Source organism: Chlamydomonas reinhardtii, chromosome 3 (assembly GCF_000002595.2).
Source record: "Chlamydomonas reinhardtii strain CC-503 cw92 mt+ chromosome 3, whole genome shotgun sequence".
In the NCBI taxonomy this organism is placed as follows: domain Eukaryota; kingdom Viridiplantae; phylum Chlorophyta; class Chlorophyceae; order Chlamydomonadales; family Chlamydomonadaceae; genus Chlamydomonas; species Chlamydomonas reinhardtii.
In genome coordinates, this window is record NC_057006.1 from 759,132 (window position 1) to 786,545 (window position 27,414).

The 27,414-nt window shown below is 62.4% G+C and overlaps 6 protein-coding genes across 7 annotated transcripts; 1 reads left to right on the forward strand and 5 right to left on the reverse strand.

The window, feature by feature from the left end:
* Window positions 1–485: 485 nt before the first annotated feature.
* Window positions 486–2,959, reverse strand: CHLRE_03g146247v5 (uncharacterized protein). The gene is made up of 5 exons (XM_043060449.1): window positions 2,746–2,959; window positions 2,527–2,636; window positions 2,242–2,320; window positions 1,801–1,919; window positions 486–1,175 (listed from the first exon to the last, which is right to left on the reverse strand). Exons 1-5 carry the CDS (start codon window positions 2,845–2,847, stop codon window positions 1,112–1,114), a joined length of 474 nt encoding a protein of 157 aa, XP_042925578.1. The 5' UTR covers window positions 2,848–2,959; the 3' UTR covers window positions 486–1,111.
* A 668-nt stretch (window positions 2,960–3,627) lies between these two features.
* On the reverse strand, window positions 3,628–10,702 carry CHLRE_03g146267v5 (uncharacterized protein). 2 transcript variants are annotated; one of them, XM_001695547.2, is made up of 6 exons: window positions 10,026–10,702; window positions 9,610–9,765; window positions 9,220–9,306; window positions 8,310–8,975; window positions 7,843–8,080; window positions 3,628–7,598 (listed from the first exon to the last, which is right to left on the reverse strand). In XM_001695547.2, exons 1-6 carry the CDS (start codon window positions 10,440–10,442, stop codon window positions 6,565–6,567), a joined length of 2,598 nt encoding a protein of 865 aa, XP_001695599.2. In that variant the 5' UTR covers window positions 10,443–10,702; the 3' UTR covers window positions 3,628–6,564. The 2 variants fall into 2 exon arrangements, with proteins under 2 accessions (XP_001695599.2, XP_042925579.1); XM_043060450.1 differs by having other exon boundaries at window positions 7,843–8,089.
* Window positions 10,703–11,106: 404 nt separating this feature from the next.
* On the reverse strand, window positions 11,107–14,892 carry CHLRE_03g146287v5 (uncharacterized protein). The gene is made up of 7 exons (XM_001695546.2): window positions 14,636–14,892; window positions 14,329–14,457; window positions 13,900–13,950; window positions 13,395–13,597; window positions 12,700–13,230; window positions 12,513–12,605; window positions 11,107–12,304 (listed from the first exon to the last, which is right to left on the reverse strand). The coding sequence occupies exons 1-7, from the start codon at window positions 14,660–14,662 to the stop codon at window positions 12,055–12,057; spliced, it is 1,284 nt and encodes a 427-aa protein (XP_001695598.2). The 5' UTR covers window positions 14,663–14,892; the 3' UTR covers window positions 11,107–12,054.
* Window positions 14,893–15,306: 414 nt separating this feature from the next.
* On the reverse strand, window positions 15,307–16,702 carry CHLRE_03g146307v5 (uncharacterized protein). Its single transcript, XM_001695545.2, has 2 exons — window positions 16,021–16,702; window positions 15,307–15,795 (listed from the first exon to the last, which is right to left on the reverse strand). Exons 1-2 carry the CDS (start codon window positions 16,060–16,062, stop codon window positions 15,568–15,570), a joined length of 270 nt encoding a protein of 89 aa, XP_001695597.1. The 5' UTR covers window positions 16,063–16,702; the 3' UTR covers window positions 15,307–15,567.
* Window positions 16,703–18,442: 1,740 nt separating this feature from the next.
* CHLRE_03g146327v5 (uncharacterized protein) lies at window positions 18,443–20,414 on the forward strand. The gene has a single exon (XM_001695655.2). The coding sequence runs from the start codon at window positions 18,754–18,756 to the stop codon at window positions 20,125–20,127; it is 1,374 nt and encodes a 457-aa protein (XP_001695707.2). The 5' UTR covers window positions 18,443–18,753; the 3' UTR covers window positions 20,128–20,414.
* A 25-nt stretch (window positions 20,415–20,439) lies between these two features.
* Window positions 20,440–24,132, reverse strand: CHLRE_03g146347v5 (uncharacterized protein). The gene is made up of 3 exons (XM_043060451.1): window positions 22,417–24,132; window positions 21,431–22,355; window positions 20,440–21,215 (listed from the first exon to the last, which is right to left on the reverse strand). The coding sequence occupies exons 1-2, from the start codon at window positions 23,815–23,817 to the stop codon at window positions 21,435–21,437; spliced, it is 2,322 nt and encodes a 773-aa protein (XP_042925580.1). The 5' UTR covers window positions 23,818–24,132; the 3' UTR covers window positions 20,440–21,215; window positions 21,431–21,434.
* Window positions 24,133–27,414: the final 3,282 nt, after the last annotated feature.

Sequence of the window (27,414 nt, forward strand, 5' to 3'; positions counted from 1 at the left end):
CCCGGACGCGCAACTTAGCCTTTCCACGCTTTGTTTGTGCTTATTACGGCATCACATGCACATACGAGCCTCATACTGCTGCGTTTGGCCTCTGGTTCTGCTTGTGGGGCGGTTCCCGAAATCCGCCAGGATGGGCTCCCGAAACCCGGCGGACCCCCAGGGACGACGACCGACCCCCCAACTTTGGCGGCCAAGAACTTCCTCACCAGACACCCCCTTAAAGAACTAAAAGCACGTGCATAATGCTCTCCTAAAGCTCTGTAATAATTGATCATGGGGTAAGAACCTGAGCTTTCTACCCCCCCCTGGGAGCGCTTCCCGAAATCCGTTAGGATGGGCCCCCGAAACCCGGCGGACCCCCAAGGACGACGACCGACCCCCCCTTGAGCGGCCCAGAACTTCCTCAGACCAACTCTAACAGAATTAAAGGGACACGCGTAAGGCTCTCCTAAAAGCTCTATGATTTTGAGCACGGGGTAAGAACGTTGAGGATATGATTACAGACACAGCGGCCTTTTCATCTTCTCCTGGTCTCGGGGGGGGGGGGGGGGGGGGGGTCTCAACAGGCCACCCCACGTCGTCCAGACGCCGCGCCCCACCCGCGCGGAGTGGCCACTGTCCAGTGACGGACCGCCTTCGCCCTACACGCCCTACGCCCTGTGCTTTACAGATACAAAGAGGCTTAATGTCTTTCCAGTTATGTGCCGTTCAGTACGGGACTACCAGTGCCAGTCAAGAGGGTGAATCATCACCCTCGTCGCTACCTGCAACTTTTATTGCGGCGTACTATACTCTGCCAACGTTATCAGGGGCACGGGGTCACTTGCGCAGGTCAGTGTCGCATCCCTAAAAGATAATAAGCTCCAGAACGCTCACTTGGCCACGCATGCTCGTGTGCCAGCCCTCACTGCATACCGCACGCATCGGTGACCCATGTGCAGGCCTTACGATGATCACAATCACCGTCATACACAACCACCATCATGCATCGGGCAAGCAGCCGCTCCCGTTGCAACGACATGCCCAAACGCGTGAGAGGCCTTTGCCGCATGCACTGCTCCTCTTCACCGCGCCGCGGAGCCGCGCCGCGTCCTCAGCAGCGCTCACGCCATCACTTGGCCGCGGCGCGGTTGGACGGCAGCGTGGACAGGTCGGGAACACCGGCGCGCTTCGTCCTGTCATCGGGGTGCGTGGGCCCGTGTACGTGTGTTAGATCATCGCCAGGAGAGAGAGGGAGAGACAGAGCGCACAACTGGATTAACAACCTGCATGCTCATGTGTGCGAGTTAGCAATGGTGAGCGAGCGGGAATACTCGTTCTCAGTCACAGAACCCCAGAACACCACGCAGGCATGCTAATAAGTCCCTCGTCACCCAGCCGCAAGAAGCTGGGGGCAGACTGTCTGTCATCCCCCACATGTTGCGCCGCAACGCGCCTATATGTGTTCACCGACAAGGCCCCAGGGCCAAACATGACAACGGTAGCGCCCGCACATACGGTAGCCGGTGAACTAGTGAAACAAGCACGGAAATGCACTGACTACCCTTCCTCGTGTGGGCGTCATGGCCAACGGCCCAGCGGTCAATCATTCCTTCAAGCTCTAAAATTCCGTACTTGGCGAACGGAGTGCGCCCTTAATGCCGGCCGCGCTCTGCCATTGATGCGGTATACAGTGTTGCCCTGTAGTTGATTCTGTCAGTCGGCCACACGCGCCGACCAGTGCGCTCCCGCCCAGCCAACCCCGCCCTTACCCCCCGCCTCGCCCACGGCCCCCTGAGCTCATAGCAGCTCCAGGCTCACCCAAAGTTGTCGCCGTACTGCATGTACCGCTTGGTGCGCTGCGTGCGGCGCTTGTTGGGCTCCGTCACCTCATACTCCCAGCCCAGCTTCTCACAGAAGCGCATCGCCTCCTCCTTAGTCTATAGGCAGGAAGGGCAGGGGTTGGACGTGGATTGCCATCTGGACCTCAACCATAGCGGCGTAGCTTCGTCACTCCCATGAGATGTCGGGAGACGTCGCTTCAACTTCGAGTGCCGCTGTCATACTGGCCACCGTCGCTGGCCGTGCTCCCAACCCCTCATCGCCTGTGCCTGTTACGCGTCGCAACTACGGTACTTCTTTGGCCACAGGCATGTTGCCTACTCTCCACGCACAGCTGCTGTCACGTCTACGCAGCTGGCAGCTACCTTCGGAGTACCCGCGCCCCCTAAAGACCACCCCAACGACCCCCGGGCGACTCACGTAGAACACGAGGGCGGAGCGGCCCACATTCTCCAGAGGGTCCGCCGAGCTGGTCCAGCCCATCAGGGGATTCTGCCACCTGATACGACAGTAAAAAGGTCGGGTAGAGAAGCGAGGAACACCATCATCGCCGAGCAGTGGCCCCTTGTTGCTGCCAGCGTAGTCAGCAGGTTGCATGCTATAGGCATCATACGCAGAGGTGCAACAAGCATTTGTTGCAGACGCTTGCGCAGAAAACTGCCGCGCATGCCTGCCCAAAAGGAGCACGAAAGCACACATACTCACTTAGCAGTCGGCTCAAATTCAATCTTCCACGCGGGGGTGGTAGTCGCAAAATCCACTGTGCGAGCTAGCCCCGACTGCGACGCAGTGCGCGCAGGCGCATAAATGCGGGCCTGCGCATGTTTGGACAACATGTTTAGTTTTGAGAGCTCATAAATGCTGTCCAGTTGGAGCCAGTCGGGGAAACGTGCGAAGACAGAATGCAGCACCCCTTCCGCGCACCTTGCGCGTGAAGGTGTCCAGTGGAACGCCAGCGGTGAAGCCACCCTCCTTTGGCCCCATAGCGCTCTCCGCAGCTCCCGTGATTTCGGCTGCCTTCTTCATGGCGATGCTATAATCGGCAGAGGCCGTGGCAAACTCGCGGACTCCCAAAGGGAGCCGCGGGAGAAGAGCGGACAGTATGGAGCGCTGCATTTGTAACTAGTTGACTCTTGAGTGCAGGCGAGCCCCTAAAGACCTTCGGCTTCGCTGAGCGCTGACACGCAGCCTCCATCCTGCTCCATCCCATGCATCCGCGCCCGCGGGGCGCGGGCCCTCCGCGCCCACGATGCCAAGGACACCGGCAGAATTCCCATACGCTACGTCGTCTTATTACTTCAGTTGTCTTTGCCCAACCGTCAACGCCTTCATCCATTCTAACAGTTTTACGTGGCTGACCGCCGCGTGTGGGGCCTGAGGATGCTACACCTCACCACTCGGCGGCGTCTTGCATTTGCATTCACACTAGCTTACATTCCTCTACACCTAGCGCCACAGAGGGTGTGCTGCAGGGCAGGGGTGCTGCCCCAGGTGCCGCTGCGGACTGAGATGCCGCAAATGATGGCAAGGCTGCGGCTTGGATGGACACAGTTTCTGCCTTCTGCAGGCATCGCCTGGTCCTCCCTGTGGCCTAGAACCCTAGACGTTTCCGCGGCCAAGCCTGCCCCATCGCTGCCATGCTTTGCTTGCTTGCCAGACCCTAACCAGGCCTCAGCCTGCGCGCCGACGGCCCGTGGGCGTGGGGTGCTTCCACGGGGGACTCCTGTGCCAGGTCTTCCACGGCTGCAAGCAGACACGCTGTTGGCGAGGTGTTGCAGGCGGAATGTGCCACAATGCTTGCAGCGTCCCCACATCCGTTTACACGTAATTGAGCCCGAGCCGTGCTTCTTCGCAACTCCCTCTCACTCCATTTGAATAGAAATGGATCAAACGGGCAACTCATTTATGATCCAGCGTGCCATCCAGCGCTGCATCTCCTCGTACATGTCCGCGGCCTTTCCATCTGCTCCCGGTCTCGGAGTTAACCATTGTCCGCAGGCCACCCCGCTTTCTGGTCATGATGGGACCTTCTCGTCGGGCTCGGGCACATGCCCCCCCTCATCCAGGCGCCGCGCCCCATCCGCACGGAACGGCCACCGTCCATGCGCAAATGTAAACCTAATTAACCCACCTGCCGGCCTCTACACACGTGTTGCACCGCACACAACCACGACGTTCAGGCAATCCAAGGAACACAACACGAGTGTTTTGGCCCAATTCCTTGGCCCAGCTTCACGCGCCCGCTCCTTTCCCACCGTCTGCCAAGGCGTTCAACGGACAAAACTACTCGCAAGTGATTGAGGAGCCTGCATACCCCAGGCATATCCTTACCATGCATGCAGACGGCACGTCCGGGAAGCAAACGTATCCCGGGGCTGCGGAACAAAAGGATTGCCCGATCCAATCGACCAGCTGCCACCGCCTGCACTGTAGGGCCTGAACTCTCTCAGCAAACCCGAGCATCCCCACTCCCGCACGCACGTACAGTGTCACCACACGCGAGCAACCCTGCGCCAATGGGGCGCCTCGTGCTCGCATGCGTGCATGCGGAAGTGTTGGGTAGGTGCCCGGCCGGCCGGCTGGCAAAGCCGTGGTTATGGTTGCCGCATCGCCGCCATGTGCATAGTGTAAATCCAAACTCCGCACACTCCCGCTCAGAATGTCTACTCCATTCAGTCAGTACAGATAATACCGTATCAGCAAGCTAAATGAGGCAAAGTGTGTCTTCCACTGTAGTGTCAGCCTGTCAACCGACCATTGTTCCAACCGTTGGGCCACCGCCCTAGCTCTCACAAGGGAGGCTACGCCTCGGAACACGGCAGGCCTGGGATAGGCGCCAATGCGCGGGTCCACACCAGTCCAGCCAGTAACACCTGCCCACCGCCTTGACGTGCCGCCATGCCCCACACCAATCCGGGCGTGGTGCCCAATAGCCAGCACTCACACCGCCCAGAGGCACATGTGGGCGAAGAAGTATCAGTACACTTTCTCCCATGTAACACTGGACGTGATAGGTGCAGCCCTTTAATCCTGGCCCCTGCCCACCATCACGCCCTCATACAAGTACGGACAATCCACCAGCATCATTTGCGTACGCCCCTGTTCGGCGGCTCAGGAAACTTCCGCCCGCAGATGCATCCCGCCGCCATGTGCGTGCGGGATCCTGCACCAGCAGCCTCAGCTTCCGACCGGGTACGCGACATTGATTGAATCCATTCCGTCTGTCTTGCCCACATCCTACCTCAGGCCAACTGCTAATAGTCTGTACTTAGCCAAGACGCCGGCCTTGGGCCCAGCACCACCTTCCCATCTCCCAAAATACCGTCTTGTAGCTTGCTCACGCGTGTCCACGTTGCGCAACCCATTTGCAGCAACTCCCGCCTTGAAATAAGTCACAGACAGACCACACCCGGCCATTAAAGGCCAGAGCTAGGTACCATCTGTGATGATAAAAACACGATAGGGATACTTGGAGCCTTGATAGGACACGAAAGAACACGACTACGCCGCGCACACGCACCAAACTCGCGCACAATCAGCTTCTGCAGACAGCTTGCGCCGCTGCCTCGCCTCGAGTCCTCCGCAATGCTCGACCTTGGAGCTGCGGCCCAACTCCAATCATTAAAGGCATGCGCGATAGGGAGACTGCACAAAAACACACACACGCAACGAACTGCATGCTACTACCGCAGGTGCATGTTTGCGCGCTTGGCGCAGCTCACAGGACACACATTGTGTAAGCATACCGGGACACCGGACGTGCATGCCACCGGCCGCACCACGAACACACCACACCCCCAGTATCCAGGGGCCGTACTGTTCGGCCCGACACATACACCCAGGACTATACCAGAGCGCGTAGAATGCTCAGCATGGCCTACACACACGCACTCGCGCATGGGGCACGTCACCCTGCTGCCACTTCAACGGATTGAGACACCGTGCACCCTACCCTACCGCACACAGCGCATGCCGGCATGCTTCCTGGCGCACCACAATCCAACCATCGCCTTTGCGTGTGATGGCACCTACCACAGCTTCTGTATTGTTTTGTGCCAATAGTCCAATAATCTCTCCGATCGGCATCGGCGCAACAATCAGCACGCACCGACGCCCGTCCAGCAGTTAGCACCACCGGCCGGGAGACCAACCAAACACGCCATCATCGCTACAGCACTGCATCACCATCATCACTTCTTTAGTGTGCCACGACAAAACTAGCAGCCTCCTGACATACAAACAAACCAGAGGCATGACCGAGACATGACGAATACCCCGAAACAGCAGTCGTCATCCCCACCAAGCGGATGTATAGTTGATCTTCCTTTCCGAACAACGAGCCCGACATTAAACAGCAGATTAGACTTGCCCACACACCTCGGTGGACAGCGGTGCTGCGCGTGTAGAATATCTTCAGCAGCTGCAGCAAACGAAGCCAACGGCTGCAGTAACTAGCGCACGCCGCCAGAGGCAGTGTGAGAAACCAAAAACCGTGGCTGCGAACAAAACCCCAGGTCTCAGGCAATGCAGTTGCTGTCGTTACGCCGCCGTGCCTAGCGCTGCAGTGCGCCGCAATGCCGGCGCAGCGCTGCAGCCCACCTGCACGGCACTCCATGCGCCCTTTCCTCTCGGCCCCAGACACCAGCCGGCAGTCACGCCCGTAACAAGGCTCGCGAGAGGCCGATCCGCCAGCCGCCCGCACCTCCAGTACCGGGCGCATGTATGCTCGTACATATGTACGAGTTACACCTCGGTCTGGGCGCCCAGGTATTGCTGCTGGTCGTACATGTGTACGGCGTGCGGACTGCCGCCGTACACCATGCCCTGGTGGTGAATCAGCGAGGGGTGCGGCGCCCCCGAGCTCAGGTACTGCACGCTGCCGTGGCCCATGCCGGCCGCGGCCGCCGCCGCCGCCGCAGCTGCCATGCCCATGCCCCCAATGGCACTGATTGCGCCCAGCCCGCCGAGCTGTGCGCCCGGCTGCGACAGGCCGGCCGGGCCCGACTGCGTGTGCATCTGCGCCTGCTGGTGCTGCTGTTGCAGCATCTGGCGCGCGTGCTGCACGTGCGGCTGCTGCACATGTTGTTGCTGCTGCAGGTTCAGGGCGGCTAGCTGCGCAGCCAGCAGCGACGCGTCGGCACCGGGCGCCGAGTTGAGCCCGGCCACCGCGGCCGCCTGCATCTGCGACACCTGCATCGGCGAGTACAGCGAGTTCATGCCGTACGCGGCGCCCGCCGCCGCCGCCTGCTGCGCCGCAAATGGCATGCCGCCCAAGCCCACCTGGCCGGTTGCGGCAGCCGCGGCAGCTGCAGCAGCGGCCGCAGCCGCGGCGGCATTTAGCCTCTGGCCGGCGGTGGTGGCGGCGCGGCCGCCCACGCCCGCGGCGAGGATGCCAGCGCCACCCACGCCGACGGGCAGGCCAGCGGCCATCTGTCCCTGCATCTGCGCCGCAACCTGTGCCTGCACCTGCGCCTGCTGCTGCACCACCTGCTGCTGCTGCGCCGCCGCAGCGGCGGCCGCCACCGCCACCGCCTGCACCTGCGCCTGCTGTTGCTGCACCTGTTGCTGCTGCTGCGTCTGCAGGGCGATCTTCTGCAGGTTGATCATGGGGTTGTCCTTGGGGTTCAGGCCGTGCCGACGGGCAAAGGCGTTGCTCATGCGCGGGGCGGTAAAGCCCAGCATGGAGGCGGCGGCGTTGGGCTGGGTCAGGTTGGTGGGCTTGCCGCCGCTGGCCTGGTTGCCGTTGTTGTTGTTGCCGCCCGAGTGGCCACCCTTGCCTGCACGACACGGGAATGGCCACGCGGGAGCTGTGGTACGCCTTCGTGCGTAACAGGCAAGAGAAAACCAAAACGCAGTGCGGTGCACTGTCGGTGGCACTCAACAGAGACAGGAACGGGCATGCATGCTGGCCGATGATACAGTACAAGTGTGGCATGCGCTTGGCAGGCAGCATGAGATGCTGCGTTAATAAAAGCTCACACAAAGAGGCAGGTAGCAGCCTGGGGGCTGCGGCGGGCTTACCTCCGTCCTTTCCGTTGCGCTCGGCCACGGCCGCCGCCGCAGCAGCGAGGGCGCCCGAGGTGCCGTTGCAGCCCTCAGCCATGGAGCCGCCGGACGAGGGCGACTGCGCGCCGTTGGCACCGCTGCTACTGCTGCTGCTGCCGGTGGTGGTGGTGCCGCCGCCATGCGTGCCCAGCACCATGGCGCTGCTGCTGGCGCTGCTGCCGTTGGCGCCGCCGCCGCTCATCAACATCATCACCTGCTGCTGCTGCCGGAGTGAAGGACACGTCCGGCACAGCGCGCAGGGCACACGGCGAGGCACAGACACACAGACACAAGGGAGAAACGGGGAGGGTGCACGGCACAGTAAGTCACGTGTCCACAGGCGAGGCGCAGGAAGGAGGGCGCAGAGCCCACATCGCACTTCAACCGCCACAGACGGGCTATGCAAGTAACCGCAAACTTGAACTGGAAACGTGTTCGCTTACCCCGCGCGGGGAGATGTTGCCTGGCCCCGACATGGCGCCCTCGGACGTGTTGCTAGCCGCCACCGGAATGCCCGACAGCGTGTGCGACAGCAGCGCCCGCGCTTCCGCCGCCACCGCTGACGACTCCATCCCCTGGCCCGACTGCTGCTTCTGCAGCTGGTGTTGTTGGTGCTGCTGGTGCATGCTCGCCGCCGCGTCAGGCGACACGGCGCCCAAGGCCATCGCCGCCATGGCCGCAGCAGCCGGAGGCAGTGTTCCGCCACCGACACCGCCGCCGGCGCCACTGTTGACGCCACCGGGGCCGCTGTTGGTGGGGCTGGTGGCGCTGTAGGGGCGCGCGGCCAGGTCCGCCGACGAGGGCACCCAGGTGTAGGTGGGCGCGCGGAGCTCCGGCAGCGAGTGTGCGAAGAAGCACACGGGGCGGTGGCAGTTGGAGCCGTCCTTGCACAGCTGCGTGCGGTAGCGGGAGGGGTGCAGCCAGCACTCGAACACGCCGTGGGAGTAGGGGCACACGTCGCCGCGGATGCAGAAGCCCTGCTTGTAGTCGGGGCAGGCCAGCGCGCAGTACTTGAACTCGCGCGGGTCCCTCCGCCTGGCGTTCTCGGTGGGGTGCGCGAACGGGCACGCGCGCCAGTCGTGTGCGTGGCGCTTGGAGCAGCGCAGCACCTTCGCGCACGCAAGGACAGAAAACATACGTGAATTTTTCAGCGGATAAGCCCCGGGCTCCGCTGGCCCCCATAGCTATACCGTCCATGGTTTGCGACCTAGCTCCGGAGCCCCAGCTGCTCCTAACACGCCCTAGCAGCTCTGCAGCGCGCCGCCAGCTGCCACAACCCCTCCCTGTCCACACACACACACACACACACATTTAGCCCCCGCAGCCCTGACGCCGAATTCGTGAAAAAGTCACCTTGAAGTTGAACATGCGGAACTCGTCCGTGCTGTACTCCGGCCGCGTCAGGTCCGACGTGTTGTATATGGATCCCTCCGACTCGTCCTACAATGCGCGTGCCGCACAAATGATGTGTATGTGCACGAGTGAGGAAAGGGGCGGCGGACACGAACGTTGCCGTTGGGATGCCGACATGCCGTTGATGTTAGCCCTGGCAATCGCCTGCCTCCAGACTCCCAAGTGCCCTGCTATCCGATTGTGCCTGCCATGCCTTGTATGGCGGCTTTCACCATGCATTGAGGAGCTGACCTGCCGCTGATGCCCTCCACACCCTCAGCAACAGCCATTTCATACCCCGCCCCGCCAAGCCCCACCCCTAGGTCCGCCGGATCCAGGCTCGAGGCGCACCTGGCGCCCGTTGCCCATGCGCGCCCCCTCCGTGCCGTTGAAGCTGTTCGCGTCCGTGGTGGAACTGCTGCGCGTGCTGGAAGACGGGTGCGAGTCCGCGTCACGCATCATCGCGATGGCCGTCGGCGCCTGCGGCGTCTCGCCAGCCAGCGCCATCTGCAACAGCCAGGTTTGGTGCACAGTAGGCGTTAGGCCACACCGACGAGGGGGAGGCCCGAGCCGCGGGGCCTCACGCATCGACACACAACCCTGCGGCAATCGCCTTCCATCAGCGTCGCCAATAATTATTTAATTATGTAATCAGAACAGGCAGGGCTGGGTTCGGATGCCCCTGGTGCGCGCTGCCACAGTCCGAGTTGTCACAGGAAGAATTCCGGCGCGGTTTTGCTTCCCGGCCCGTCCCCGCCGACACTCACGTCGTATGCGGTCATTCCGTCTGGACTTTTCCGGCTGGGCTCCGCTCCACGAGCCAGCAGGTACGCGAGCACCCGCAGCGAGCCCGAGTGGGCCGCAACCATGAGCAGCGTCCGTTGCTTGACCGTCACAGACGCCCGACCAGCAGCCGCGGCTGCATCCAGGCTTCCTGCACACGCCTCCTGGGTGCTCCCGGTGACGCCCTGGCCATCCGGCGACGAGGCCCAGTGCAGAATTAGGTAGAATGTCTGAAGCTTGCTCGTGTCCGCCTCAACGACGCTCTCCACAGCCGACAGCTTATCCGATACCACATTCACAAAGAGGGAAGAGCTCTCGTGCAGAAGAGGCTGCGCCGGGCGCCCGTTGGCCGGGACCAAATAGTGTCCTATAACCTCGCTGTCTTCGCTGGGTCGTGCCATGGCTACTCTATGTGCATATTGTTTCTTACGTTCAGTCTGTAACAGATAGCCGGAGGGAGCGGAGACAAAGCAGTCCTCCAAAGGCAATCGGAGTCGATCATATATTTGGGACGAGCATCCTAGCCTTTCGTGTTGTGACTTTATATTGAAAGGAAATGAGCAGCGCTACTGTGAAAACTGACGGGCGCGGGCATGAACGGTCGATTTGCACAGATAGAGTTGAGCTGGATCCTATGAGCGATTGCTGACTCGAGAACGGCAGCTGATACTGAAATGCACGCCTTTAAGAAGCCTACTTAGTTCCGAGCTCCCTCTCCCACCTCGTCGGGCACCCCCGTCCCCGGCCTGCGGCCCCGGCACGCATCTCCGGACCGCGAACGCCCCTCGTCCTTGTAGTAGCCGGTGCTGGAGGAGCCCTTGTCCTGGTGGCAGCCGTCGGCATGAGGGTGGCGCCTGAAGAGCTCGTCAGCACCTGCAAGCATGTCGTCAGCGCGCACCAGCTCAAGGGTGCACCAGCTGGTCTGGTCTCTCCCCTTCCCGTTGATCCGTTCTCAGGCCGCTGCCACAGGCCCACAGCTTTGCGGCGGACGGTGCTGTGTTTCATACCTGCGAACTTGCTTAAAATCGTGCACCTGCAAGGCTGTAAGTTGGTGTCGTGCAGCTGTCGAACTTCAGGAAATGTTGAGCACGCGCGGCAGTCTTGCCACTGTGCCACTGTGCTGTCTGCGCACGATGACTGCCATCGCTTGGACGCTTGTCATGTGAATGCGGACACTTCATGAACATGGCGTTCCACTAGGCATCGCCCTGGCTGGCACAAGTTCGGGCCCGGGTGAAGGCTCGAACTGGCACGGGGATGCGGCCGTACACGCACGTGGGCCCCATGCTTTCTCCGCACCGGGCTGAGCCCCCCGAGCGAAGCGATCCAGGGGGGGCGAAGCCCCCCAGGATTGCCCCTGTCCGTGCCTGCCTGCCTGCCTGCCTGCGTCGACAAAAAGTGCCAACCTGGCGCAAACCGCGAGCGCCACGTATTATTGCAGAAAAATAGGCGGCAGGTAAAAGTCGGCCGGTTGTTCGGCCTCAGACTGTGGAGGGGCTCTGTCCCTTTTCCCGTGACCGGGGAACACTTGTCTCCGTACTCCCGACGCCGGGGGCTTTTCAACATCAACCAACGCTGCAAATGATGACTTGATCATGGCATCATGCGTGTCAGACGTGGTGGAAATTCTGGACATGCCCGCATGGCTGAGCTTGCCCTCGAGTTTGTTAATGCTACTCAACGTAAACGCGTCTAGGTAACGTGCAGCACATCCCCTTCACACACAGCGCCCGATCGCGCCCTCCCTCACCCGCCCTCCCGGCTGCTGCTGGCGCAGCCCAAATGAGTGCACATTGGTAGCTTGCCCACAAGTCAACTGGCCGGCATGCTTATGCACATCAGTGGAGGGTCATGACGTACACACAGCAACACTAAGGCTGCCCTGGCCCCGCACAGGCAAAGCCCCTCAGCACATTAATCGAGTTCACGTCAGAGTCACGGCCGGCTGTCACAAGCCATGCCAGTCTGCATCTGGGTTCTCAGGATCTCCAGTATATCTGGACGTATTTCCCACTACCTCCCCGCTCCTCCTGCAGAGGCCTCCTGCTTGCTGGCCGTGTCGAGCAGCCACCCCAGCGCTCCGTCAAAGGCGCCATACACACCGTCCAGCATGGCTCCATCCAAGTGGCCTGTGCCCACCACCTGCACCACCGCCGCGCCCAGGGCCGTGGCCAGCTGCCGCTGCGCCGCCTCCGGAAAGAAGGGGTCCGCGGTGCTGACGCCCACACTGATGCGCAGACCGGCGGCGCGGATGGCGGCGGCCCTAGCACAGGGGTAGGAGAGGTAGGGCAGGCGGACCAGCGTGAGCGAGCGCGAGGGACACGTGCAAGCACCGCGTAAGGCAGGGCGCCTGCTGCTGTGCATAATTGCAGCAGCCTTGGCAGCAGCCCAAGCAGTAGGTAACAGGTCCAGACCATATACTCCACTTGCCTCACACCTGCCGACTGCACACATCGCACATTGATAGCTACCTGTGGGGCTGCAGGTAGTGACTCAGCACTGCGGTGACATGGCAGGCGACAGCCGGGTAGTCGTTGGGTGCGTGGAGGGCCAGCGTCTCGCGCCTGCAGGGTCAAAGATTCAGTGCGATGGGCGTCAGACATGGCTCTATAAGAGTGCATGCGGTGCGTGCAACCATGAAGCAAACGAACAACGCACCAGTGCACCGTGAACACGCGCCACACCGCCTCGCGCCTTGTGAGCACAGCGCTGCCGCTGCCTCCATTCGCCGCCGCCGCGTCACCTCCTGCGCCGGCGTTAACGTGCAATTGCACAGCGCCCCCAGCCCCGTCGCCTGCTGCAGCCAACTCAGGTGGCTTGGCAATAGCAGCTGCGCCAACGACTGGTGTTGCAATGGCGGTGGCGGGGTTGACACCTATGGCGGCAGGGTCGGTGGCCTCGGGTGGCGCCGGGCCGTCCAGCCAAGCCTTTCCAAACACCGTGTCCAGTGAATAGCGCGCCGCGAAGTCTGCATCGTCTGTGAACATGGCCCCGCCGCCGCCGCCCTTCTTGGCTGCGCCAGGTTTCCCGCTTGTGGGCGCGTTGCCGGCAGCCGGCACAGCAGAGCTGGCGGGTGCGGGAGTTGGCGGCTTGAACGCCATCATCATGAGGGGCAGGTGCAGAAACGACGGCACCCGCAGCCAGCTTCCGGGGCTGGTGACGTGAAGCGAGGCTGCCAGAATGCGCGACCTGTTGTAATAGCAGAGCCGATGCATGTGCCCGTCCCCGTGAGTTTCTGCTGGAAGAGTAAGGCGTGCCCTAACCAGGCCGGCTGTGCTGTGGTAGCCCTGTCCCTAGCCCGTTCGGCCCTACTGCATACTGTACCGCGCAACAGCGCCATTTAGGCCACCCACTTTTGCCCGGCGGCCACGAGGCGGTAGAGCAACTCCTGCGCCACCATGCCACCCATGGAGATGCCGAACAGTGCGAAGCGGCTGTCCGTGCCCCAGGCGCCATCCAGCACCGCCTGGGCGTCAGCTGCCAGCAGGGTGGTGGTCTGGCGGCCTACCGCGTTGCAGCTGCTGCGGCCGATGCCGCGGGACTCATACAGCAGGACCTGCTCGGCCCGGAGCGGCGCATCGCCTACGGTTATAAGCTAGGTGAGAACGACTCACAAATCCCGGAAAGAGGCTCCCCATGACATGCGGTCTAGTGTCATGCGGCGGAGTTACGCAAGGCCATGCGTACTCCCCACTGATCCTGACGTTCCGAGGCATATGGGTGACTGTCGCGGCAACGCGTGGGGCCAGCGCCGCCCTCCGGTGCCCCCTACCACGACGCATTCCGCCACGCCGGCAAACATGGCAATCACAGCTACCGGTACCCATCGGATGTGCACCACCACCCACAGGGACTCACCCGGTAGCCTCGCTCGACGGCGACCTGGACGAAATGGCCCATGGAGGGGATCTGCAAGGCACAGGCACTGGAGGTTCATAGCAAGCTTCAGGGGTGCAAAACGATGGAGAGTTGGCCTGGTTCACCCACCCGCACCCACCCTCTGAGCCGCTCATGAGTAACACCTGCGCCCTCCGAACTGTGCACCGCTCCTCCTCTGCACCACACCTCCCTGCACCAAGGACGCAAGGATTGCGCCGACACCTAGCCCACGCAGCATCGGGACCTGGCTGGGGCCACCCCAGCCCGCATGGTATTGCCAGTATTGCATAGCTGGGCCCCCATCCTTACATGTAGCCAATGTCCTCCCGCATGTCCTCCCGCAACTCCGGTCGCCCGGGGGTCGCCTCCGGTCGTACCCAAGCGCCCTGCAGGCTGACCTGCCCCCACCTTCGTTGTGGCACCCAGGATGGCGAACAGGGGCCGACCGGACGCAGCGCCATATTCCTCCCAGTACAGTCGCGCCCCGCCCATGTCGACCACCTCCACGTAGCCCGATTTGGAGGGCTGCAGACCGCCCTGTTTCAACATTCAAGGCACGGAATGGCACTTTGTCAACCATGTTCGGGCCGAACAGCAACAGAACAGGTCGCACATGCGTGTCATAGTTATGTTTCTAACAAAAACGATTGTGCAGCTTCGAGGAGCCAAACATAGTGCAGGCCAAGGCACAACTGCGCGCAAGTCCTTTTCCCACCAGCGGGTGCCCGTAGAATCGCGGCATTATGACTGTGATATGTTTCAGTCAGCGTCAAGCATGAGGGATCGGGGTAGTCGAGTAATCGGCATCGCTCGAACGCTCCTGCTTATAACTGCTCGCGTCCTGCGCTGGCGGTTGAGACTGCCGGGAACTGGCCTGGGTTATTGACGACCGTGGCCGTGGCCTTGTGCCATGGTTGCTCTAAGTCTGTGTTTTCAGCTCTGCGCAAACTGTGGCTGCGCGCCGCACTTCGCGATTGCCAAAGAATTAGGGCGAAACTAGGGCGACCGTGCAATCAGGATCCCGTTCCCCTGTGGGTTGCAGAGGGTTGCCGGGCACCGGCAGACGCAGGTTGAACGCCGGGAGCCAGAGAACCCCTTGATGGATCTAGCTTTCGCGTTGACGCGGTGCTGGGCATGCGGCCATGCGCAGACCCTGCTGGGGCGGAATGGCCCCCGCGGAGGCGAGGGGAGGCGCCGCTGCGGTGCTGCCCGCTGGCTGCTAGCAGCATTATGCTTGCATCCTTTAGGGGCCAGCCCGAGGTCCAGGCGGCAAAATCTGAGGGAGTAGTTGAGCCCTGGAAGCAGATGACCTGCCCGGGCTGGTCCTCTGACTGGCCCCCTCGGTGGGACATAGCCCGCACCCTTGCAGGGCCAGGGAGCCGTACTGACGCTCACTATCCGTGTCGTATGCATGCTATGCAGCACTTTAGTCATTCGCTACAGTACGGTAGTGCGCACACGGTGTTCGTGCCGGGGTATGTGCGCTCTGGTATACAAAAAGGGCCCACCATTACCCATGCACCTGCTCCTCCGCCACTGCGCACATTCCCGCGTGCACCTAAATCCTCCAGCACACCAACTAATCCCCGGCCAATACATCCACATCCACATCCACAATCTAAGCCGCCTCCACCTTCTGTTCCACACCTACGCGGCCGCGTGCACGTCCAGCACAAACATGTCCCCCAGGCGCTGGTTGTTTCCGTCCAGGCCGCCGTGCAGAAGCAGGCGGCCGTCGGGGGTGGTGGCGGCGGCGAACCAGCCGCGCGGGCCCGGCGACTCGCCGCCGGCCTCCAGCGGGCGCCAGCTGCCAGCTGCCGCCGCGGCGCCGTACTCCATAAGGCTGGCGCAGAAGTCGCCCGCGCCGTCGTGGCCCTGGGGTTGGGTGGTCGGGGTGTCGGGGCCGAGATCAGGATCCTAACGACTTCGACATTACTTGTGGCTGATGGCAGATGGCAGACGGTGCGAGTGGTACAGGCCAGCGTTCTGACCAGCCCGTGCATCCCGCCCAGTCCGTGCTGGGGCGTGTCCTGGCACAAGACAGTACGGCAACGACACATGCACACCCCCACACGCGCCTCGCGCTCTCCTAACACGCACCGCCGTGCTGGTGGCCGTGGCTGTTGTTGTGCTCGTGCTCATGCGCGGGCGAGTGGCAGGAGGGGCAGCTGCTGCCGCACCAGGTGTTGTCGGGGATGCTGCAGAGAGAGTGAGCGGTGCAACATACCGTACTGCCACGCTCAATTGGTGACACCAATTTGGTGAAAATCACCAATTTGGTAGCAGGGAACAATGTCGACTAGACTTTGCCAGAGCCCGTCACCAATTCCTGTGCACCCTGAATCCAAGTCGGGCGAAAACACGCAGACAGGCTGCTTTGGCTAGTGACGCTATTCCTATAGTATACGCACAATGCTCAGTGTAGCCCCACGGCGTAGCCCCCAAAGGCCCTAAGCTGCAGCTTAAGCTGTGGGACATTGGCGGGATAGCGCCTGCAAGCGCGGGGCTTGTGTTGCATACCATACGGTATGGTGCTGCTTGGTGCGTGGTTGTGAAGCTGAGCAGCAGAAGTACTGTGGTACGTTGGCTGGAGAGCGCCTGCAAGCGCGGGGCTTGTGTTGCAGCTGCCGGGGCCGAACGCGATGCCGGGTATGATTCAGGGGGTCCCATCACCAATTCTGTGACACGGGTGTAATCCGGCCTGGCTTCTGCCAGAGCCCATCACCAAAGTCCGTGTCAGCCTGTTTAATTCCAGCGCGATTTCTTTCTGTCACCAATTATAAAATCACCAATTGAGCGTGGCAGTACGGTATAGTCCTCATAAAGGCGGGCGAGGGCTTGTGATGGCACGTGTGTTGTGCAAGCAGGGCCCCGCGTGCACTGCGGGCAGGCAGACACGCATGCATTTCCCCAACCCAACCCAACCCAACCCCGCCTGGCAGTACGACGGCATGGTCGAGTCCGCCCCCTCCTCCGTCTCCGCCTCCCCGCCGGCCAGCGACATGTCCCTCTGTTAGCAGCAGCCCGAGGGCAGTCCGGCCGCGGCCTCCAGCCAGGCTCAGCCCGCACCGGCTCAGCCCGCACCCCAGCACAGCACAGGCGCACGTGGAGCTCTGGGCCTTGGTAGCGGCGGTACCGAGCGGTCCGGTGGCTGTAGTAGGTGATTCGGGGTGGGGCGCCGGACGCGGCTAAGGCACGCCGCTTGGCGGTATGCCGATTGCCGCGCCGGTGTTCCTGACGCCATGCCGCTGGAGCGGTGTGGTAACACTGGTAACGGGGCCGCGTGTAGGCACGTGGTGTCGGGTAGATTTGCAGCGGCCTGGCTGGTCGGCGGGCGACACGGTTTAGCTAGGCCTTGCGTGTGGCGCTATCCTTGTGTGGGTGCTAGCGCGGGGTCTTTGGGCAATGGTCGCGCCGGCCCTGATTGCTGGCGCGGTCACCTCGGTTGCTGGCCTTTCGACCGGCGGGCTGCGTGTGTCTGTGCGTGGGCGGAGTGTCTGTGTGTGTATGTGTGCGGGTGCGTGGGGGCGTGTGGGGTGTGTGCTGTGTGTGTGTGTGTGTGTGTGTGTGTGTGTGTGTGTGTGTGTGTGTTGAAAAGAAAACAACAAAACGAAGCCCGCCCAGACGGCGCGACGGAGTTACTTACGGATACCTACCGATACCGAGCGTCTTGTAGCCGCGTCGACCCCGGTAGTCATACTTACCCGCAAAAAGCCTGGAACCCCCCCTCGGGCGATCGACGAACGACCTGACCCCGAGTGGCACCCATATGCATTGTATGCGCCGCGCCCTGGGCGCGCTACAACGTTGACCCAGCACGCCTAATGCCCTGATTCCCGCCCGCTGGTCGTAGTCGAGCTCACCTACGGGTGATAGAGGAATTGCAGGCACAGGGGCGGCAGCGAGCAAGTGTCACGAGCAGGGAAAATGGCGACAGCGATGTTAAGGGCGGCGTGCAGCAAGCAAGCTAGGACACGCATCCCAGTCCCGGCCCGCTAATGATTGCTGTGTGTGTGTGTGTATATATGTGTGTGTGTGTGTATGTATGTGTGACTACGGTTTCCACGGTTACTCTGCCAGATCACGTGAATCGTGTAGCTGGTATAACCAACGACAGGGCTCTCAATCGAGGGCTGCCGTGACCTGGCGTTTCCCCGGCAGAGCGCAGACAGCTCTGCAGTCCGCAGGGTAACGCACTCCGACCCTTCACCGCGCCAGTAATCCTTGCGGAATTACTACCGGTGTAACAACCTCAGACCCCGCGGCGAGCTACCTCTTAAAGACCAGGCGGGCAGAAAACAAAAACAGCAAACATACCAAAACACGCAGCACGCGACAGCACGTGTGTTTGTGTGTGTGTGTGTGTGTGTGTGTATGGGTGTGGGTGTGCGCGCGCCGGTGTGCGAGTGCGCCTCTGGCCTCGCCCGGCTGTGTTGCTGCTGAGCTGTTTAAGCCGAGCGTGCCTCTGTAGTGCCCCTGGGGAGCTCTTTGTGAGCCCGGACTCTCCCTCCCGAGCGTACCACCCACCGACCTAGCAGCTGCTACCGACTGTGCCAGTCTCACTCGTCAGTAGCGCCCGCCATCATCGCACACTCGTGCCAGCTGCCCACTTCAGTGTCTTCCTGCTTTATATTTGCCTCTTTTCTCACACTACACTGCAGCGCCAGCGCCAGCGCGAATCGCCAGCAAACCTTCCGCTAACCGCACTCGGTCCTTAAAGCGCGCGATACAGCAGTCGCCGCCCACTTCGCCGCCCAGAACGTCGACCTGGCCCGCTGGGACCTACAGTTCGACACCAGCCAGGACATGGCCTACTACGCCGGCACCCTCAAAATGCACAAGAACCCCCCGGCTATGCGCTTCCTCGCCTGCTCCCACGCCTGCCCGTCCACATTCCTGGCCGACTTGGTCACCGCCGTCCTACGTACAGTCGCTACCTCGTTTGCCAGTGTGTGGCGGACCCAACTTGGCACCGACCCCTGGTTCTGTCTCTCTTCGTCAGATGTCATTGACATGGCCCACGCGTACAACGCCCACGGCTATAGCGCTACCTCGCACCCGCAAGCCGGCTACGACTTCGTTGGGCCTGCCGCCTATGACTTCGAACGCCTGTACACCAACATCCCCCACGTCGACCTGTGTAACACCATCAGCCAGCTCCTGGCCGCCTCCCTCCCCGCCGGCACCACTGGCATCCGCGCCTCCACACAAGACCCTCACCCTGATAAACCCGGCGACCCACACACACACACCGCCAACTTCGTCGCCCGCGTCCCTGGCGCCCGTGTCACCTCACCGTCCGCCTCCACCACCCATCGGTTCTTCCTTCCGCACGAATTCATGGCCATCTTCCGCTCGCTTATCATCTCCATCTTCATTCGGTTCGGCCCCGTCTCGGCCCGCCAAATCCTGGGCATCCCCATGGGCATCTCCCCGGCTCCCTTCATTGCAAACCTGTTCCTCGCCTGGTACGGATTCAAGTTCCTCCGCCAGCAAGCCACCACTCCCGCGGCCGCCCACGCCATCCTCCACCGCTTCCGATTCTCCAAACGCTTCCTGGACGACCTCTCCGCCCTCAACAACCCATTCTTGGCTCAACTTCTCTACACAACCAGCATCCTCGAAGTGTCGCCCGCCCCACACCGTGTCGTCCTCCATGGCCTATACCCGCCCTGCCTCCGCCTCACCGCCCAGCGCCACCACAACCCTACCGAGCTCCCTTTCTTGGATATCCTTCTGGTCTCCTATACTACGGCGGACGGCAAAAGCCGCATCACCACCCGTCTGTATGACAAGCGTGACCAGCCTGCCTTCGCCCGCATCCGCCTGTCCCGCTTTGTGGCCGCCGACTCCTCAGTCAATGAGGCCGCCAAGCGCAACATCCTCACCGGCCAATTCCATCGCCTCCGGCGCATCATCCTTGACTACGACAACTTTTGCCTGGAAATGGCGCGCCTCATGCGCGCACTCCTTGACTGTGGCTACGCGCGCAAACGCCTGGACGACAAGTACGCTGAACTACTGGCTCACTTCCCTCACCTGTACTACCGCGACCGTGTTGCCCTCGCCGCGGCACGCACTGCCTACAACACCGCCGGCCCGCCTCCTGCCGGTGCTGCGCATGCGTGCTCGCTCGCATGTGTAGCACAAGTGCCCCGGAGGATGTGCGGCGCGCCTGCCCCGCCCCGCTATGTCAAGCTACACTAGGTGGCATACAAACACGGCACTCAGCCCGACATACCTAGCGGTGCCCTGACCACACGGTGGCCGGGCGCCCGGCAGCCCCTCCCTGCGCAGTGCCCATAGACGGGCCCAGCGCCTGTGTGGCCGCCCCACAAATGCCCCAGCCTGCTTGGACTCGGCTTGTGACCATAGACGCATGCCCACAGCATACTGGCTGGGCAGGGCGCACATCGCTGGTTCGCGTGTGGGCATGTCGGCATGGTTGGCGGGTCCGCATCTTGGAATGAGTCGGCCTACCACCTAACCGACTATCCCCACCACACCTCCCTCTATCCCTGTGAAATAAGCTTACATACCTCTGTACAATAACTTACATGCCCGTAAAAACAGGCCCGTGCACTGCCAACTTCACACAAGTACAGCCACAGGTACTACACACGTCTTTCCCTACCAGTAGCACACGTACCACGATACAATTACCACACGTACAGCCACAAACCGACAAAACACAGCTTCACAGACCGCACTAATTACTAGTCGACATAAATTCTAACGGACTATCCCCACCACACCACCTACCATCCCGGTAAAGACAGCGTACATACCTCTGTACAACAACTTACACGCCCGTAAAACAAAACAGGCCCGTGCACTGCCAACTTCACACAAGTACAGCCACAGGTACCACAGCGTGTTTGCAGCGTAATTGCCACACGTACAGCTGATCTATAAGTCACAGTGCCGCTCATTGATAAGTCACGTGCTTCATGGACCGCAACGGTACAGCCAATGGTACAGCTTCACAGGCAGGGATAGACACACTTCGTGGACTGCCAACATCACGGCCGACGGTACCGCACTCCTCCCACGCCCCCCCCCTCCATGTCCATTGCACGCCCCTATTGAGATTGCCAATCATCATGCAATGCGGAGGCCAGGCGGCGGTGCACGAATACCTTGTTGCCGTGCTGCGTGCACGGTTGGTGAGCGTTCGCAAAACGTCATTATACTGCGCCCATCACAGCTGCCAAACCAACGAATCAGCCCGCATCCCTCCCCCTCCCTCTCCTTCTTCCCTGGCAGTCCGCTCCCACGGTGCGTGTTGGTGGTGCCTGCGAAGGGGAGACGGCACAAGCAGTCGTGATTTGATGGGCTTTGCGATAAGAGGTAAGGCAGAACTGGTTGCGGGATGTCCCGCTTTGCCGTGTCGCCCTTCTGCCAGCCGCACGTGCTGCCTGCTGCTGCCCTCAATCCCCCCGCCCCCCCCCCCCACCTTGCTCCCTCGCTCCCTGCCTGCCTGTCTGCCTGGCGTATTCTGTGCACACACCTGCTCACATCTTGGCCGCGTCCTTGCCTGCCGACAGCACCATGCGCAGCAGCGCGTCCATCATGGTCTGCTCCACCTGCGGCGTGTCCTCCAGCAGCATCGCGGTGGCGGTCACGGCGGCTGTTGGAGGCAGGCCCGCGTCCACCTCGCGCACCAGGTGCAGCAGCTCGAAGTTTGAGGCCACGTCTGACAGGTTGTAGTGGTCAAACGCCAGCTTGACGCAGACGCGCTCGTTCATCACCTGGTGCGCCCAGCCCGGCGGCGCCGTGACCACATCCCCGTGCCGCTGCTGCACCTCCAGCACCTGGCCCGGCGGCAGCTCGCTCTTGAGCCATGCCACGCCCTCCGCCGTGAAGAGCAGGCGGTTGCCCTTTTCAAAGTTGGGACACAGCTGCACTTTGGCGCGCACGGCTGACAGCGGCTGCTTCGCCAGCAGGTTGTGCACCAGGTGCAGCATCTGTGCCAGCCCGGCCGGCGACACGAACACCCATCTGGCCAGCACCGCCGTGCGCCGCTCGTCCGGCGACATGCCGGCCGGCGCCATCGCCAGGTTCAACGCCATCGTGGCGTCCAGGTGCAAGCCCGAGACGCCGCCCTGATAGGGGTGCTGCAGTTGCAAGCGCGTAGCGTTACTTTTGGGCTGCCCGAAACCCCGCGGCAGCTTCGGCTCGGCGCCCTGCGTGCTTGTCCCGCCACCGCCGTTCGCCAGCCTGGCCCGCTTGGCCGCTGGCGTCTCCTTGCCCGGGTCCCCGCATGCTGCCTGCGCTGCCACCCCCTTGGCCCCAGGCGGCACGAATGCCTGGGGGCCGGTGATGAGGATGGACGCCAGCATGCGGCGGCGGAGCACGTCGGGCGCCGTCAACAGCGGGCTGGAGGGCGCCATCGCCCGCACCAGGCGCAGCATGTGCGACCGGTCGCTGCTGGCCTTGGAGACCGGCATGGTGTGTACAGTGTGGTACTGCTGGTACATTGGCATGTCCTGCAGCTCCACCCGGCAGCAGGCCCCCTGGCTGCTGCATCAGCTCTGCCATCGCTGCGGCATCGTCCTCGCTGAACTCATCAAAGTAGCGCAGCTCCGCCACCAGCTGGTCCGCGTCCCAGACCGGCGCCTCCAGACCCGGCTCCGGCTCTGCGTCCGAATCCGGCTCCGGCTCCGGCTGCTTGGGCTGCCGCTGCCGCTGCACCAGCTGCCGCCGGGCGTCCTCCTCGTCCAGTCTGCGCAGGAAGTCGGCCAGCGCCTCGCACCGGGGCACCTGCCACTGCAAGGGCTGTACCAGCGCCTGCTGCCCGCACACCGTCAGCTGGGACAGAGCCTCCTTCAGCAGCAGCTGCTGGAGCGAGCTGAGCGCGCTCACGCGGATCAGCGCCAGGCCCGGCTTGGGGACCAGCGAGCGCAGAGGCGGCAGCGCGCGGTGCTGGTGCTGCTGGTGCTGGTGCTGGTGCTGCTGTTGCTGGTCGTGCCACAGCTGCTGCCAGGCGCCACACACGCAGCACAGCAGCCTGTCAATGTCCAGGTCTTCGACCGTGAACTCCTGCGGTGGCGCCTGCGGCTGCGCCTTGTCCACCGGCGGCGGTCCGGCGGCGGCTGCCCCACCCGGCGCCGGCTTTTGGGCCTTGGCACGTTTCTTGGTCCGCTGGGGGACCGGCGCCGCGGGCAGTGCCCCGGTGCTGGGGTACGCGAAGCCCAAGATGAGCACCTGGTGGCCGCACACGCAGCAGGCCTTGCCCCGGTCAACCTCCACCGCGTCCACCACCCGGTTGAAGCCCTCGCGACCGCCCACCGCGGTGCGGATGCAGGCTGCCACGGCTGCGATCTGGCTGCGGCAGTCCTTCGGAACAGACAGCGCGCGTATCGCCAACGGATCCAGCAGCCGCGTGCGGGGCTCTGGGCTGTCGTCCTGCAGCGGGCGCCGCTCCCGCAGGCGCCACCTGACTTCCGCCCGCACCGCCGCCGCGGCCGCCGGATCCGCCAGGCTCAGGATGCAGGCCCTGCCGCCGACCAGATGCAGATGCCTGTCCTTCATGCAGCTGGCCTTGCAGAAGTACAGCCCACACGGCGCGCACACGCACGGAAAGTCGTGGATGAACTCTGTGCCCTTGCAGCCGCAGCAAGTGACGGGGGAGCTCTCCGCCTTGCTCCTGCTGCGCCCCGCCCAACAAAACAGCGTCGGCCCCTGACGCTGCTTCTGCTCCTGCTGCTGCAGCTGCTGCTTTTTCCGCGGGCCGGTCGTTGGTAATGGCACGACCGACGATGGCGCCTCCACGTTGTGCAGCTCGGCGAGCTCAGCGTAGTCGTAGCGAGACCCAGCAGAGCCGATTCTGCGACTGGCTGCTATTCCGACGCTGGAACTGTCGAGAAGTGGACTGGACTCCGGCGGGGGCTCCATTTCAGGCAGCCAGAGCTAATCAGAAATGCATCACTGATGCTTTCATATTGAATTCGATTGGTGGCAGCGAGAAAGGAGGCAGGCGAGGCTATCTGCCGCCAACGGATAAGCGTAGACCCGCCAGGTATTGGCTGAGAGTGTTCTAGGTGATAGTCGCAATGCAGTTATGATGATTGGAACATCCCGGGTCACGTTTCAGGGCAGTTGCAGCCCTCGAAAAAAACTGGATTCGATTTGCCATGGGAACTGGGGAATTGAGAAAAGTCGCCGAGCACAAACAACCATACTCGCGTGTCAATCAATTGACTGATAACCGACGAGCCATGAAGGAACCATTGTGCCGGACCGTCGGTTAGGTCCTACCCCCACACTGTGCGGCGCGCCTGCCCCGCCCCGCTATGTCAAGCTACACTAGGTGGCATGCAAACACGGCACTCAGCCCGACATAACTAGCGGTGCCCTGACCACACGGTGGCCGGGCGCTTGGCAGCCCCTCCCTGCGCAGTGCCCATAGACGGGCCCAGCGCCTGTGTGGCCGCCCCACAAATGCCCCAGCCTGCTTGGACTCGGCTTGTGACCATAGACGCATGCCCACAGCATACTGGCAGGGCGGGGCGCACATCGCTGGTTCGCGTGTGGGCATGTCGGCATGGTTGGCGGGTCCGCATCTTGGAATGAGTCGGCCTACCCCCACTCCAAGGTATCTTGTTTGCGGTCTTTTACATGAACGTATATGCTGATAGGGATATGGAGGAACCGACGCCAGGAAAGTGGCGACTTTTAGCCTGACCCTGCGTGGTTCGCACGAGGGTCGGTCGCGCTGGAAAGGCGAAAACAATTCATTGCACCAGCCCCGAGGCCACTTGACCCACACGCAACATAGATACAGAATGTATATGTAATATGAAATACTCGCACAGGCAAGCAACCGCATGGCGCAGGTGTGCCACGCCGTGCCGTCACCGGCAACCCTCGCCGCGCCACCTCGGGGCCACCGGGGCCCGCCCGGCCCCTCCGCCGCGTGCACACTCGGCCCTTGCGCTCCCATCTAGCTTGCGCTATGAGACCAGTAGCCGCCACTGCAGTCGCGCTCGACAGGGCATAGCACGCAGGATCCCAGGCCGCGGCGCCATGGTGTACATGGTGGGGCCCTGCGCGCCGCCCAGCCAGGCGAGCAGACGCGCTTGTGCCATAGACCGGCGCCTGAAGGGGCCGTAAGGCTGTGTGACAAGGCTGTGATATACATCAGGACAGAGGACAGCAAAAGGGGCAACATAAAGCCTGTATGACGTACACACGTCCCTCTCTGCACCTTTCTCTCACGCACCTGCACGCAACTACCCTGCATCACCTACCGCCGCCGCCGCTCGGTAAACCAGTCACGGCCCCGGCGTGCGACCGGGCGCAGGCCGGCTGCCGGCGTCATAATACGGGAAACATATGTGACATGTCAGCTGCTATGCACCAGAGGGTCCAGGGCATGTGGTTGTGGGCGCGCAGGAGTGCATGCGCTTGTATTATTGTGGGCGTGTGGGCGTGCTCGCTCGCATGTGTAGCACAAGTGCCCCGGAGGATGTGCGGCGCGCCTGCCCCGCCCCGCTATGTCAAGCTACACTAGGTGGCATGCAAACACGGCACTCAGCCCGACATACCTTGCGGTGCCCTGACCACACGGTGGCCGGGCGCCCGGCAGCCCCTCCCTGCGCAGTGCCCATAGACGGGCCCAGCGCCTGTGTGGCCGCCCCACAAATGCCCCAGCCTGCTTGGACTCGGCTTGTGACCATAGACGCATGCCCACAGCATACTGGCTGGGCAGGGCGCACATCGCTGGTTCGCGTGTGGGCATGTGGGCATGGTTGGCGGGTCCGCATCTTGGAATGAGTCAGCCTACCCCCACTTCAAGGTATCTTGTTTGCGGTCTTTTACATGAACGTATATGCTGATAGGGATATGGAGGAACCGACGTCAGGAAAGTGGCGACTTTTAGCCTGACCCTGCGTGGTTCGCGCGGGGGTCGGTCGCGCTGGAAAGGCGAAAACAATTAATTGCACCAGCCCCGAGGCCACTTGCCCCACACGCAACACAGATACATACTATATATGTAATATGAAATACTCGCACAGGCAAGCAACCGCATGGCGCAGGTGTGCCACGCCGTGCCGTCACCGGCAACCCTTGCCGCGCCACCTCGGGGCCACCGGGGCCCGCCCGGCCCCTCCGCCGCGTGCACACTCGGCCCTTGGGCTCCCATCTAGCTTGCGCTATGAGACCAGTAGCCGCCACTGCAGTCGCGCTCGACAGGGCATAGCACGCAGGATCCCAGGCCGCGGCGCCATGGTGTACATGGTGGGGCCCTGCGCGCCGCCCAGCCAGGCGAGCAGACGCGCTTGTGCCATAGACCGGCGCCTGAAGGGGCCGTAAGGCTGTGTGACAAGGCTGTGATATACATCAGGGACAGAGGACAGCAAAAGGGGCAACATAAAGCCTGTATGACGTACACACGTCCCTCTCTGCACCTTTCTCTCATGCACCTACCCTGCATCACCTACCGCCGCCGCCGCTCGGTAAACCAGTCACGGCCCCGGCGTGCGACCGGGCGCAGGCCGGCTGCCGGCGTCATAATACGGGAAACATATGTGACATGTCAGCTGCTATGCACCAGAGGGTCCAGGGCATGTGGTTGTGGGCGCGCAGGAGTGCATGCGCTTGTATTATTGTGGGCGTGTGGGCGTGCTCGCTCGCATGTGTAGCACAAGTGCCCCGGAGGATGTGCGGCGCGCCTGCCCCGCCCCGCTATGTCAAGCTACACTAGGTGGCATGCAAACACGGCACTCAGCCCGACATACCTTGCGGTGCCCTGACCACACGGTGGCCGGGCGCCCGGCAGCCCCTCCCTGCGCAGTGCCCATAGACGGGCCCAGCGCCTGTGTGGCCGCCCCACAAATGCCCCAGCCTGCTTGGACTCGGCTTGTGACCATAGACGCATGCCCACAGCATACTGGCAGGGCAGGGCGCATATCGCTGGTTCGCGTGTGGGCATGTGGGCATGGTTGGCGGGTCCGCATCTTGGAATGAGTCGGCCTACCCCCACTTCAAGGTATCTTGTTTGCGGTCTTTTACATGAGCGTATATGCTGATAGGGATATGGAGGAACCGACGCCAGGAAAGTGGCGACTTTTAGCCTGACCCTGCGTGGTTCGCGCGGGGGTCGGTCGCGCTGGAAAGGCGAAAACAATTAATTGCACCAGCCCCGAGGCCACTTGCCCCACACGCAACACAGATACATACTATATATGTAATATGAAATACTCGCACAGGCAAGCAACCGCATGGCGCAGGTGTGCTCCGCCGTGCCGTCACCGGCAACCCTCGCCGCGCCACCTCGGGGCCACCGGGGCCCGCCCGGCCCCTCCGCCGCGTGCACACTCGGCCCTTGGGCTCCCATCTAGCTTGCGCTATGAGACCAGTAGCCGCCACTGCAGTCGCGCTCGACAGGGCATAGCACGCAGGATCCCAGGCCGCGGCGCCATGGTGTACATGGTGGGGCCCTGCGCGCCGCCCAGCCAGGCGAGCAGACGCGCTTGTGCCATAGACCGG